The sequence below is a fragment of the Eriocheir sinensis genome, chromosome 9 (genome assembly GCF_024679095.1).
Source record: "Eriocheir sinensis breed Jianghai 21 chromosome 9, ASM2467909v1, whole genome shotgun sequence".
In the NCBI taxonomy this organism is placed as follows: domain Eukaryota; kingdom Metazoa; phylum Arthropoda; class Malacostraca; order Decapoda; family Varunidae; genus Eriocheir; species Eriocheir sinensis.
The window spans coordinates 25,407,457-25,421,404 of NC_066517.1; the positions used below are offsets into that span (position 1 = coordinate 25,407,457).

A 13,948-nucleotide genomic window follows, 5' to 3' on the forward strand; every position below is an offset into this window, starting at 1 on the left:
TTTTTTTTATATTTTCGGTGTGGTTTCCTTTTGTTTCTTTTCTTCTCTCCTCTTGCGTCATTTGAAGTTTTGGTGGTAGTAGTAGTAGTAGTAGTAGTAGCAGTAGTAATGGTAGTAGACGTAGTAGTAGTAGTAGTAATAGTAGTAGTAGTAGTAGTAGTAGTAGTAGTAATAGTAATAGCATCCATTCATGTATTTATATCTAATGTATCTCTACTTTATCTATCTATCTCTCTATTCAGACATTTCTCTTATCTATACACTCATTTATATCTATTGTATCTGTAATTGATCTGTCTGTCTATCTATCTATATATCTATCTATGCATTTATATTTCTCCTCTTATTTTTACAACAGGTAGCTCTATGTCTATCTATTCATGGTATTAGTGTTTCTTGCACCTGTAGTTTATTTATTTATCTTCACGCATTTGTATTTATTGTATCTGTAACTTATGTCTATCTATCTATATATCTATTTATCCATTATATTTCTCCTCTTAATTTTACAACAGGTGGTTTTATGTCTATTTCTCTATTCATGCATTATTATTTCTCGTATCTGTAGTTTATTTATTTATCTTCACGCATTTGTATTTATTATATCTGTAACTTATCTGTCTATCTATCAATATCTATCTATGCATTTATATTTCTCCTCTTATTTTTACAACAGGTGGCTTTATGTCCATTTCTCTGTTCATGCATTATTATTTCTCGTATCTGCAGTTTATTCATTTATCTTCACGCATTTCATATTTATCCTCGTGTTTCTTTCCCCAGGTTTCTCTCGGTTACAATGGTGGCAGCGCCCGGCCCAGCTGTAACCCGCGACGCACCCTTAACGTAACCCCGACGCAGACATGACGTAGCGGCGACGTGTGGCCATGACGCACTGACGAGGGGATGGTGGTGACGGAGCGGCGGCGGCGGTGGTGGTGGTGATGGTGACGCTGGTGGTGGTGAAGATGGTGGTGGCGGCTCCCTCGCTCCTATAGTGAAGGTGGGTGATGGTGGTGATGGTGGTGATGTGGGTGACGGTGATTGATGGTAATGGTGTTTGGTAAGGTTGTAGTAGGGAGCTTTTTATGCCTATATAGCGCTGGTAGGCTCTCTGGAGGGACCTCTTGAGCGACCCCAGCCCGGTAGTGACGCGGGCGAATTATATTTATAGTGGCCGCCGTGGTTAGTGCTGTGTTTAGAAGATGGTGGTGATGGAGGTAGTGGTGATGGTGATTTGATAAGGCTGTAGTACGGAGTTTTTTATGCCTATAGCGCTGGTAGGGTCTGTAGGGACCTCTTAGAACTTAGACGACCCCATCCTTGTAGTGACACGGGCGAATTTATTTATAGTGTCTGCCGTGGTTAGTGCTGTGTTTAGAAGATACCCACTGCTCCTCGCCCCCCTTCCCTCATCCACACTGACCCCATCATTCCCCCCAGGGTGCAGCATGTCGTGGCTGGGCGGGGATGACCCAGGGGGCGGCGGGTTCGGCTATGACTACCCGTGGTGGGCGGCGGAGGACCGGTCCGGCCCCCGCTCCAACCTGACGTGGGAAGAGAAGTGCCGAACCTTGGATTACGAATACCACGTGGTCACCGCCGTCATCTCCGGCATGTTCCTCGTCTTCGGCGTCGTCTACAGCCTCTTCGGTGAGTGGAAAGGGAAGGGGAGGGGAGGGAGAGGAAGAGAAGGGGAGGGATGGGAAGGGTAGGGAAAGGAAGGGAAGGGTAAGGGAGGGATGGAAAGAGAAGGGGAAGGATGGGAAGGGTAGGGAGAGGAAAGGGAAGGGTAGGGGAGGGAGAGGAAGAGAAGGGGAGGGATGGGAAGGGGAGAGAAGGAAAGGGTAAGGAAAATGAGACAGAAAGAGACGGAAAAAGGGGAAAGAAAGACGAGAGGAAATAAAAAAGGAAAGGAAAGGAAGGGGAGGAAAGGAAAAGGAAGGTAAGGAAAGGGAAGGGAAGGAAAGGGTCAGGAAAAGAGAGAGAGAGAAAGAAACTAATCCTCCTTCTGACCTTGCTCTCCCAAGATGCTATAGTATAGGTTCTCTGCTCCTTCTCCTCCTCCTCCTCCTCCTTCTCCTCCTCCCGCCTCGCCCACAATGCCATAACAGCCGTCGAGTCGCTCCGGCCTGTGCTTTCTTTTGTTCAAGTTTAAGGGGTTCAGAGCCGGGCTAAAATGTGTCCCAAGTCGGCGAGGTCCTTCAGCAGCGCCGCCTTGGGCCATCGACTTTAAGTGGCGCAGAAGGAGGAGGAGGAGGAGGAGGAGGTAGAAAGAAGAGGAGAAATAAGAGAAGAAGAAGGAAGAGGCAGAGATGGGAAAAAGATGAGGAGGAGGAGGAGGAAGAGGTAGAAAAAAAAGAGAAAAAAGAAGAGAGGGAAAGAAGGAAGATACAGATGTGAGAACGAACAAGAGGAAGAGGAGGAGGAGGAGGAGGAGGAGGAGGAGGAGGGATGAGAAGTGGGAAGATGGACAGGAGAGATTGAGGACAGAGAGACGGGGAAAAAGAGGAGGAGGAGGAGGAGGAGGAGCTCATTCACATTCTCGGTGTAGTACTTCTCCCTCCTCCTCCACCTCCTCCTCCTCCTCCTCCTCCTCCTCCTCCTCTTCTTCCTCCTCTATCTAGTTTTGTTTCCTCCTCGTCATCTTCTTTTTCTTTTTCTTCTTCTTCTCTTCTTCTTCTTTTTTGTTTTCCTCCTCCTCCTCCTCCTCCTCCTCTTATTTTCTTTTTCTACCTCCTCCTCGTCCTCTTCCTTGACTTCTTTTCTTATTGGTATTCCTCCTCCCCCCCCTCCTCCTCCTCCTCCTCCTCCTCCTCTAAAGCCGTGTGACCTAGTTTCCTGAGGTCATCTCGTTTCTCGTATTGCAATCGTCAGCGTGACCTCGCGTGACCCAGATCTTGTCAATTGTCGGATCTGGTGACGCTGCCCCGGGGGTTTGGGAATGACTGAGGGAAGGGTGGGGAGGGGGAGGGGCCTTCCATCTCCTCCTCCTCCTCCTCCTCCTCTTCCTCCTCCTCCTCCTCTTCCTCCCTTTTTCGTCTTTGTTTCTTATTTTTTTCTTTTTCTTTTTATTATTATTTTTTCTTCTTCTTCTTCTTTTCTTCTTTTCTTCTTTTTCTTCTTCTTCTTCTTCTTCTTCTTCTTCTTCTTCTTTACATCACTTTTCAATTCTCTATTTCGTAACCCTCTATGTATTGTTTATTCCTCCTCCTCCTCCTCCTCCTCCTCCTCCTCGCTGAAGACAGTACCTAGACATCTCGCTTATCCTTTCTACGCGAACTTGAGACGCCCTACAGCCCTTGGCGACTCCCTTTAGGTCTCGCCCGTGGGTTCTCTTCCATTCAGACCCGCGATATCCCAGGCCGCCCAGCCACGAGGGTCGTATCTTAAACACGTATTTGACAAGGCTTTCGTGGGAGTTTAGTGCATTTCCAGGGGTAGCTTTATGACCCTGGTGGTAGTTCGATCCCTCCTCTGTACCGTGAACCTAAAGAAACACTCATTAGAACCCGACTGGTCTACTTTTTGGCCTTTGAAAGTAGTTGATGTGAGAAGTGTAAGCGCCAGAACACGTATTTGACAAGGCTTTCGTGGGAGTTATAGGCATTTCCAGAGGGAGCTTCATGACCCATGTGGTAGTTTGACCCTTCCTCTGTACCGCGAACCTAAAGAAACACACATTGGAACCCGACTGGTCTACCTTTTGGCCTTTGGAAATGGGTGGTGTGCGGGGTGGAAGCGCCAGAACACGTATTTGACAAGGCTTTCGTAGGAGTTACAGGCATTTCCAGAGGGAGCTTCATGACCCAGGTAGTCCCAGGTGGTAGTTCGACCCTTCCTCTGTACCATGAACCTAAAGAAACACTCGTTGGAACCCGACTGGTCTACTTTTTGGCCTTTGGAAGTGGGTTGTGGCAGCGTCCCAGCATGCCGCCCTCAGCCCCTGACAAAGGATTCTGCTGACTGCCCTGGAAAGTGGGTCGCGGCGTTGGATCAATACGGGACAGGGAGAAAACGGGGCCGCCAGGATTTGAAATTAGTGCAAAACTCGGGTCCCGCAACCTCGTCTCTCTCTCTCTCTCTCTTATAGCGTGTGTGTTGGGGGAGGAGGGGAGGGGTCTGTGTGTGTGTGTATGTGTGTGTGTGTGTTTCTGTCTGTCCATATCTACTTTCATGGCTCTTGTAGCTATATATATTTCTTTCTTTCTTTCTTCCTCTTTCTTTCTAATAATCTACCCATTTAAAATTTCATTGCTGTCTATATATATTTTTTCCCTTTCTTTCTATCTTTATTTATTTCTTCTGTCTTCTTTCCGTCTTCATTTATCATTATTATTTATCTATTATTTATTTTCTTCTTAATTCTTTCCCCTTTAACATAACCTTTCCAAATCACGTTTATCGAGGTTCAGCAGCCGGGCACTTGGCGCCCTCCTGCTCTCCCTCTTCATCCCACACCTGCGTCACACCTGGAGCCACCTGAAACCACCTGTCACCTTTACCGCCTGCCTTAAAGTGATACTCAACACCACAATGGAAAGAAGGGAGGAGGAGGAGGAGGAGGGAGAAATGCGATGAATGGGAGAGGAGGAGGTTGAGGGTGAGGGGGTTACATGAGGTGGAGGAGGAGGAGGAGGAGGTGGTATGGTGGGAAGGATGTCTCTATGGAATGGGAAAGGAAGGAGAGGTGGAATGGTGGGAAGGAAAGTCTATGGAAGGGAAGGGAAAGGAGGTCAGAGGTGGTATGGTGGGAAGGGAAGTCTGTAGGGAAGGGGAAAGGGGGTGAAGGGAAGGGAAGGAAGGGGAAATGTTGTGATGGGTAGGGAAGTCTATGGAATGGGAAGGGAAGGGAAAGGAGGAGGAGATGGTGGAATGATGGGAGGTGAAGGTGAATTGAAGGGAAGGGAAGGAAAGGAGGAGATGGTGGTATGGTGGGAAGGGAAGTCTCTATGGAATGGGAAAGGGAGTGAAGGGGAGACAGAGGAGGAGGAGGAGGAGGAGAGATAGGAAGATGTGAATTACCAGAGAAGGTGACAGGGTTTGCATTCAAGGGGTGGTGTGGATGGAGTAAGTGGAAGCAGAGTCTAGAGGGAATGATTGATGTGGTGTGATGTGGAGCAGGACAGGACAGATGGAAGATGTGGATGTTGGAGGTGAAAGGGATTGATGTGTTTAACCTGTCCGCTGGGATTGGCACGGATTTGGCCTTCGCTGGTAGCCTGGTAACATATACTCCCAGGTCTTTCTCTGCCTCTGTGGTGGATAGTGGAGTGTTTCCCATGTGGTACTGGTATGCTGGATATCCCTTCACTGGTAGCCTGATAACATACACTCCCAGGTCTTTCTCTGCCTCTGTGGTGGATAGTGGAGTGTTTCCCATGTGGTATTGGAATGCTGGATATCCCTTCACTGGTAGCCTGGTAACATATACTCCCAGGTCTTTCTCTGCCTCTGTGGTGGATAGTGGAGTGTTTCCCATGTGGTGCTGGTGTGCTGGATATCCCTTCACTGGTAGCCTGGTAACATACACTCCCAGGTCTTTCTCTGCCTCTGTGGTGGATAGTGGAGTGTTTCCCATGTGGTATTGGAATGCTGGATATCCCCTCCCAAGGTGCAGGACTTTACATATTTCTTCGTTGAATTGTAGCAGCCACTTTTTGTTCCATTCCTGTAGCTTGGTGATGTCTTCTTGTAGGAAATCCACAGTCAAGGAGTTAAGATGTGGTATGGAGCCAGGACAGATGGGTTCAAGGATACATTTGCCTGCATTTATATCGCTCAGGTTTGCGGTGTGTTCAGAGGAGGTGTTTGTGAGATTCCTAAGACAGTAACCTGATGTGAGTATCTTTTAGCTCCCTTATTTTATCAGTATAACCAGAATTTCTAAGGGTAACTCTAGAAAACATGCAGATTTAATTCATCACCTTTCTACTATATATTCTCGTTGTTCTGAGACAATTGTTCTGTCTCTACAAATCCGTCTATTAAGTTCTGGCACATGATTTGACATTTGTTCAGGTCTTTGTTGCAGGCTATTGGTGTTTTAAGGCCTTGGCGTATTTATGAGGTTCTTCAGACAGTAATCATTCATCATCATCATCATCATCATCATCATTGTTTAACGTCCATTTATTCCCTATAGTGGGGTTGGACGGGATATGAGCCTCCTCCACTGGTGCCGGTCCATAGCCATTTCTTCCATGATGTTCAGCCTCCTCATATCTTCCTCCACCGCCCTTCTCCATGTCTTCCTTGGCCTTCCTGGTGATCTTCTGCCCTCTACCTCAACAGACAGTAACTCGATCTGTGTATCTTTACAAATCCGTCTTTACCAAGTTCTCATACATGAAGATTGACTTGTGTTCTTTATTTTCAGGCTATCAGTGTTTTAAGGCCACGGCATATTTGTGAGGTTCTTTAGATAGTAACACGATATGCCTATTTATCTATCTATCTATATCTCCGCCGCCCTGCTGCCTTACAGGAACTTCCCTCCAGGGGGTGGCCGCAGCAAAAGTGTCTCCATCTCTCCCTGTTCTGGCACTCCCTCTCAGCACATTCAGTCCTGCTACTTCCGACTCTCTCGCTCCAATACTCACTCACCCGATATGCCTCTCTTTACAAATCAGTTTTTACCAAGTTCCTGCACAAGAAATTTGACTTACGTTCCTTTACCTTCCTGGGTATCAATGTTTCAGGGCCAGAAATTTGACTTACGTTTTGCTTCAAGGCCAGAAATTTGACTTACGTTCTGTTTCAAGGCCAGAAATTTGACTTACGTTCTGTTTCAAGGCCAGAAATTTGACTTACGTTCTTTCTCCTTCCTGGCTATCGATGTTTCAAGGCCAGAAATTTGACTGAAGTTCTTTTTCCTTCCAGGCTATCCATGTTTCAAGGCCAGAAATTTGACTTATGTTCTTTTTCCTTCCAGGCTATCGATGTTTCAAGGCCGTGATGTTCCTGACGGGGTTCATCTTCGCCTCGGTGGTGGTGTACCTCATCTGCCTGAGTGAGGACCTGCTGCCGCTCCTGGGCAACGCAGGCGTGGCTCTGGGCGCGGGGGTCATGTTCGGCCTCATCACGATGCTGGTGCAGTATGTCGGCTTGTTCATGACCGGCCTGCACACGGGGCTCTTCCTGGGCGTGGCCGGCATCGCCATAGCCTACAAGTGGTGAGAGAGAGAGAGAGAGAGAGAGAGAGAAGAAAAGGAAAATAAGAACAAGCGAATGAGGAAGAGAAAGGCAAAATAAAACAAGAGGAGGGAGAGAGAAAGAAAGAGGGAGAGGGAGATTGTGAGAGAGAGAGAGAGAGAGAGAGAGAGAGAGAGAGAGAGAGAGAGAGAGAATGTGTGTGTGTGTGTGTGTGTGTGTGTGTGTGTGAGAGAGAGAGAGAGAGAGAGAAAGGAGTGAGTGTGGGCGGCTTTCCACATGAGGTGGGTCACATTTTCCTGGCTAAGAGTTGTCCTCGTGTTCCAGGTGGGTGCCGAGCAGCGTGTGGCCGGTGGTGGGCATCCTGCTGGCGTCGGGGCTGCTGCTGGCCATCATGACGCTGTACTTCCAGAAGGGGCTCACCATCCTGGGCACGGCCATCAGCGGAGGAGCCATCATGTCGGCAACACTCGATTATTTCATAGAGAAGGTACAGGAAGGCGTCTGAGGTGGCATGACTGGGGCAGAGGGACTTATGGGGGGGCCTTCCTTCCCCACATGAAAATTAGGAGAGTTATAAAAAAATCTCTGAGGTGGCACAGCTGGAATGGAGGGACTTTTAGAGGCTGGCTTATGGGAGGGGGTGCCTTCCTTCCTCACCTCAAAATTAAAAAGTTAACAAAGAAATCTCTTACCATGTTTGTATACAGGAGTACCCTAGGGAAGGCCTCTTGGTAGGATATAGATTTTGATGGTCAAGTTTCCTGGACTAATATTTACATGGAAACTACTATTCTGAAGGGCTCTTGTTTTTTTCTGATGTCCGAGCAGTGTCTGGGAGGTTTTTTCATTGCAGTTTTTTTTTTTTTTTTTTTTGCCCTTGAGCTGCCTCCCTCGCTGTAAAAAAAGGATCATTTCACATTATACAGCATGGGTTCCTGTCCCGTAATTTCACCCTAGGGAGGACCCGAAACTGACCTCTCATGGCCTGTCCAGAGGGATTTTTTGTTGCTACTCTGTTGTTTTGCCTTGATTTCCCTCCCTTGCTATTAAAAAAAGGATCATTTCACGTTATACAGCATGGGTTCCTGTCCCGTAATTTCACCATAGGGAGGACCCGAAACTGACCTCTCTTGGCCTGTCCAGAGTGATTTTTTGTTGCTACTCTGTTGTTTTGCCCTTGAGCTGCCTCCCTCGCTGTAAAAAAAGGGTCTTCAGTTGACATTATACAGCATGGGTTCCTGCCCCGTAATTTCACCATAGGAAGGACTTGAAACTGACCTCTCTTGGCCTGTCCAGAGGGATTTTTTGTTGCTACTCTGTTGTTTTGCCTTGACTTCCCTACCTTGCTGTAAAAAATGGGTCTTCAGTTCACATTATACAGTATAGTTTTCCTCCCACCTGTACCATGTCCCTGCCTCACAGCTACCCTCATTAAACAGTATAGTTATCCTCTACCATCTCATCCCTACACCAGTTTCTTCCTCCATGGCCAATCCACATTATACAGTATGGTTTTCCTGCTCCACGTCCCGCTTCCACCACGTTTCCACCTTCACCGCCACCCGTCTTTGCAGTTCCTGATGGTGAATTGGTTTGGCGACCGGCTCAAGGTGGTGGAGAGTGAGCGGCCGTGTTGGTTCTCGTGGATGATCCTGGGGGTGTGGCCGTTCATGGTGGTCATCGGGAGTCTGACCCAGTGGCGCATCACAGGCCGGGGCATCTACCACCAGCAGTGTGAGTCTTGCCGCATCCACACACGCACACACACACACACACACACAAAAAAAAAAAATAGTTATGAAGGTTTGTACAGATAGAAAGAAAGAAAGAAAGAAAAGGCTGGATAATAATAGAGATGGAACCAACCACACACACACACACACACACACTAAAAAAAAAAAAAAGAAAGAAAGAAAGAGAAATATATACAGAGCTATGAAAGTTTGTATTGGGTAGATAGAAAGAAAGAAAGAGAGAAAGAAAAGGCTGGATAATGATAGATATGGAGACAGGATGACACAAATTTAGCTCAGGTCATGTATAATTTGACTAAGCAAACACACACACACACACACACACACACACACACACACACACACACACACACACACACACACACACACACACACACACACCAAGGAATCACAAATTCAAACAAACACTTGGCTTCCGAACTTGATAAACTTTACAACACACTTAACCACCTCCTCCTCCTCCTCCTCCTCCTCCTCCTCCTCCTCCTCCTCCTCCTCCAAGCTAGATATCAGGTTAGGCATTATCTTGGGTCTCTGTTGGCTGCATTTAGGTTGACCTTAAGAACAAGAAAGACCAAAAAAAAAATCAAAAGGTTGTCTCTCTCTACTCTCTCTCTCTCTCTCTCTCTCTCTCTCTCTCTCTCTCTCTCTCTCTCTCTCTCTCTCTCTCTCTCTCTCTCTCTCTCTCTCTCTCTCTCTCTCTCTCTCTCTCTCTCCTCTTCTCTCTCTCTCTCTCTCTCTCTCTCTCTCTCTCTCTCTCTCTCTCTCTCTCTCTCTCTCTCTCTCTCTCTCTCTCTCTCTCTCTCTCTCTCTCTCTCTCTCTCTCTCTCTCTCTCTCTCTCTCTCTCTCACTCTCTCTCTCTCTCTCTCTCTCTCTCTCTCTCTCTCTCTCTCTCTCTCTCTCTCTCTCTCTCTCTCTCTCTCTCTCTCTCTCTCTCTCTCTCTCTCTCTCTCTCTCTCTCTCTCTCTCTCTCTCTCTCTCTCTCTCTCTCTCTCTCTCTCTCTCTCTCTCTCTCTCTCTCTCTCTCTCTCTCTCTCTCTCTCTCTCTCTCTCTCTCTCTCTCTCTCTCTCTCTCTCTCTCTCTCTCTCTCTCTCTCTCTCTCTCTCTCTCTCTCTCTCTCTCTCTCTCTCTCTCTCTCTCTCTCTCTCTCTCTCTCTCTCTCTCTCTCTCTCTCTCTCTCTCTCTCTCTCTCTCTCTCTCTCTCTCTCTCTCTCTCTCTCTCTCTCTCTCTCTCTCTCTCTCTCTCTCTCTCTCTCTCTCTCTCTCTCTCTCTCTCACGTCAACTATTTTCAAAGGCCGAGAAGGAGGTTAACCCTTTCCATCCATGATGCAGACGTCAGCGTCACAGTATGGAAAGGGTCAAGAGGAAATGGAAGAGGATTAATCCTCTTCAAAACCTCTCAATCCTCCTCTAAATTCCTCTTAATCCTCTTCCATTTCCTCTTAAGAGATTTAGAAGAGGATTAAGAGGAAATGGAAGAGGATTAAGAGCTTTAGAAGAGGACTAACGGTGACGCCAGTGTTGCCGGAGCGAAGGGGTTAAGCAGGTTCTAATGAGTGTTTTCTTAGAGTCATGGTACAGAGGAAGGGTCAAACTACCACCAAGGTAATAAAGCTGCCCTTGGAAATGCCCACAACTCCTACGAAAGCCATGTCAAACTACCACCAGGGTCATAAAGCTGCCCCTGGAAATGCCCACAAATCCTACGAAAGCCATGTCAAACTGCCACCAGGGTCATAAAGCTGCCCCTGGAAATGCCCACAACTCCTACGAAAGCCATGTCAAACTACCACCAGGCTCATAAAGCTACCCATGGAAATGCCCACAACTCCTATGAAAGCCATGTCAAACTACCACCAGGCTCATAAAGCTACCCATGGAAATGCCCACAACTCCTATGAAAGCCATGTCAAACTACCACCAGGCTCATAAAGCTGCCCCTGGAAATGCCCACAACTCCTACGAAAGCCATGTCAAACTACCACCAGGGTCATAAAGCTGCCCCTGGAAATGCCCACAACTCCTACGAAAGCCATGTCAAACTACCACCAGGCTCATAAAGCTGCCCCTGGAAATGCCCACAACTCCCATGAAAGCCTTGTGAAATGTGGGTACTTGAGTGTCGAAATCCTTTAGCAATATGACCCAACTATTCTCAAAGGCCAAAAAGGAAACTAATCAGGCTCTCATGAGTGTTTCCTTACATTCATGGTGCAGAAGAAGGGTCAAACTACCACCAGGGTCATAAAGCTACCCCAGGAAATGCCCAAAACTCCCACAAAAGCCTAAAAACTACCCCTGGAAATGCCCAAAACTCCTACGAAAGCCTTGTCAAACTACCACCAGGGTCATAAAACTACCCCTGGAAATGCCCAAAACTCCCACAAAAGCCTAAAAACTACCCCTGGAAATGCCCAAAACTCCCACAAAAGCCTAAAAACTACCCCTAGAAATGCCCAAAACTCCCACAAAAGCCTAAAAACTACCCCTGGAAATGCCCAAAACCCCTATGAAAGCCTTGTCAAAATGTGTTTACGTAAGTGGGCGCTGAAATGTCTGAAGAATGTGACCTGATGTGACGTGATGTCTGACCCGTTTTTCCCTTCAGTTATGTGGTAAAATCCCATAATAATATCATAATAAACACATACTAGTTGTTGACATGTAAACTGTTTGTCTTGGTGAGTGTGTGTGTGTGTGTGTGTGTGTGTGTGTTAGTATGTTGGTGTTTCTTACTGTATGTTTTATGTATAGTATGTTTGTTTGTTTGTTTGTTTTATGATGATACATGTACTACTCACGTTGTTTAAATTTTGTTCCTTTCCGTAACATCTTTATTTTATCTATTATACTTATTTATTCATATATTTGTTTATGTATCTGTGTGTGTGTTTTTGTGTGTGTGTGTGTGTGTGTGTGTGTGTGTGTGTGTGTGTGTGTGTGTGTGTGTGTGTGTGTGTGTTTCTTTATTACAAAGTTTCAAGTGCATTGTTTTCTTCCCCAAATCTGTGAGAGTCTTTCCTTTTTTCCTCCTCTTTCTACCTGTGTGTTTCCTCCCCTCAATACCCGTGTCCCTCCCTCCCTGTACCCGTATATCTCCTCCCCTCAATACCCGTGTCCATCCCTCCCTGTACCTGTATATCTCCTCCCCTCAATACCTGTGTCCCTCCCTCCCTGTACCCGTATATCTCCTCCTTTCAATACCCGTGTCCCTCCCTCCCTGTACCTGTATATCTCCTCCCCTCAATACCCGTGTCCATCCCTCCCTGTACCTGTATATCTCCTCCCCTCAATACCTGTGTCCATCCCTCCCTGTACCTGTGTGACCTGTGTTCCTTCCCCATAATTCCCACGAGACTATTTCCCTCTTCCCCAGCCTTCCCTACAAGCACCAGCACCTCTATGATTCTATGCCCAGTACCTGTATATCTCTTCCCCTCAATACCTGTGTTCATACTTGTGCCTTTGTGACCTGTGTTTCTCCCCTCCTCCACCTCCCCATCTCTCCCCAGTGCCTGTATCTCCCCTCCTCCCCTTCCTATGGTAACGTCCCTTCTCTCCAGCACCTCCCGACCCCTCCCCAATGCCAGTGTCTCCCCTCCTTTCCTCCCCACAGCTGTAATACCTCTCTCCTCCTCCTCACCTCACCCCAGCACCTCCCCACCTCTCCCCAGTACCTGTGTCTTACCTCCTACCCTTCCTATACTAACGTCCCTTCTCCCCTGCGCCTCCCCACCCCTCCCCAGTACCTGTGTCTCACCTCCTCCCCTCCCTACAGTGGTGCCCTCGAAAAAGACCAGAAGTGTGAACCTGCAGCGCTTGAGAAGTCGCGAGGCCCGTGCTGAGCTGCGACAGAAGAAATATCGGTATTTGTATCAAGTCCGTACCGCCCACGGGGACATCATCAGCCAGGTGAATATGCCAGTGTCGGATCTGAGGTATACCACTGTTAGCCAGGCATAGCGGTGTTGGCCCTGGTGTCGCCGCGCTGGTTGGTGTCTGGTGGTGGTGGTGGCACACTCACTAACTGGTGTTGTTTCGTCGTGAGGGCCAGGCGGGCAGAAGGTAATGAAAACACTCACTTGTTCGTTTTGACCGTGTACTGACTGCCCTCACACACACACACACACACACACACACACACACACACACACACACACACACACACATATGCACACTCCTCACTGCCTTCCTCTCCTGCTCTTTTCCCTCCTCCTCCTACATCTCAGGTGCCATACAGACCCTCATTCTTTGCCCTGACCATCCTCTGACTGCCCTCACACACACACATTCACTTCCTCCTCCTTCTTATCTCCCTCACCTGCTCTTTTCCTTCTTCCTCCTACATCTCAGGTGGTGTACAGACCCTCATTTCTTTGCCTCGGCCATCCACAGACTGCCTCCTCTCATCCACTTTCACCTCCTCTTCTATATCATTTTCTTCTGCTTTTCTCTCTCTATCATGTCCTTGCCCTCTGCCTCTTCTCAGGTGACGTACAGACCCTCATTTCTTTGCCTCGGCCATCCACAGACTGCCTCCTCTCATCCACTCTCCCCTCTCCTTCTTTATCATTTTCTTCTGCTTTTCTCTCTTCATCATGTCCTTGCCCTCTGCCTCTTCTCAGGTGACGTACAGACCCTCATTTCTTTGCCTCGGCCATCCACAGACTGCCTCCTCTCACACACTCTCCCTTCTTCTTCTTTATCATTTTCTTCTGCTTCTCTCTCTTCATCATGTCCTTGCCCTCTGCCTCTTCTCAGGTGGTGTACAAACCCTCATTTCTTTGCCTCGGCCATCCACAGACTGCCTCCTCTCATCCACTCTCCCCTCTCCTTCTTTATCATTTTCTTCTGCTTTTCTCTCTTCATCATGTCCTTGCCCTCTGCCTCTTCTCAGGTGACGTACAGACCCTCATTTCTTTGCCTCGGCCATCCACAGACTGCCTCCTCTCACCCACTCTCCCCTCTTCTTCTTCGTCTTTCTCCTCTGCTTTCCTTCCATCGTGGGTCAGTTTCTCAGTCCAACACAATGGTTT

General features: G+C 47.7%; 1 protein-coding gene across 3 annotated transcripts in view; it reads left to right on the plus strand.

Moving 5' to 3' along the window:
* The window catches only part of LOC126996243 (transmembrane protein 198-like), a 79,804-nt gene that overhangs the window by 57,444 nt on the left and 8,412 nt on the right, over window positions 1-13,948 (plus strand). For 2 of the 3 annotated variants that reach the window (XM_050856612.1, XM_050856613.1), the window contains 6 exons: window positions 784-1,003; window positions 1,444-1,653; window positions 6,935-7,175; window positions 7,480-7,642; window positions 8,730-8,889; window positions 12,691-12,824. In XM_050856612.1, the coding sequence (XP_050712569.1) occupies window positions 1,452-1,653; window positions 6,935-7,175; window positions 7,480-7,642; window positions 8,730-8,889; window positions 12,691-12,824 (900 nt within the window). In that variant the 5' untranslated portion in view covers window positions 784-1,003; window positions 1,444-1,451. Of the gene's footprint in view, window positions 1-783; window positions 1,004-1,443; window positions 1,654-6,934; window positions 7,176-7,479; window positions 7,643-8,729; window positions 8,890-12,690; window positions 12,978-13,948 lie in introns of all 3 variants that reach the window. The other variant, XR_007751121.1, reaches the window with a different exon arrangement.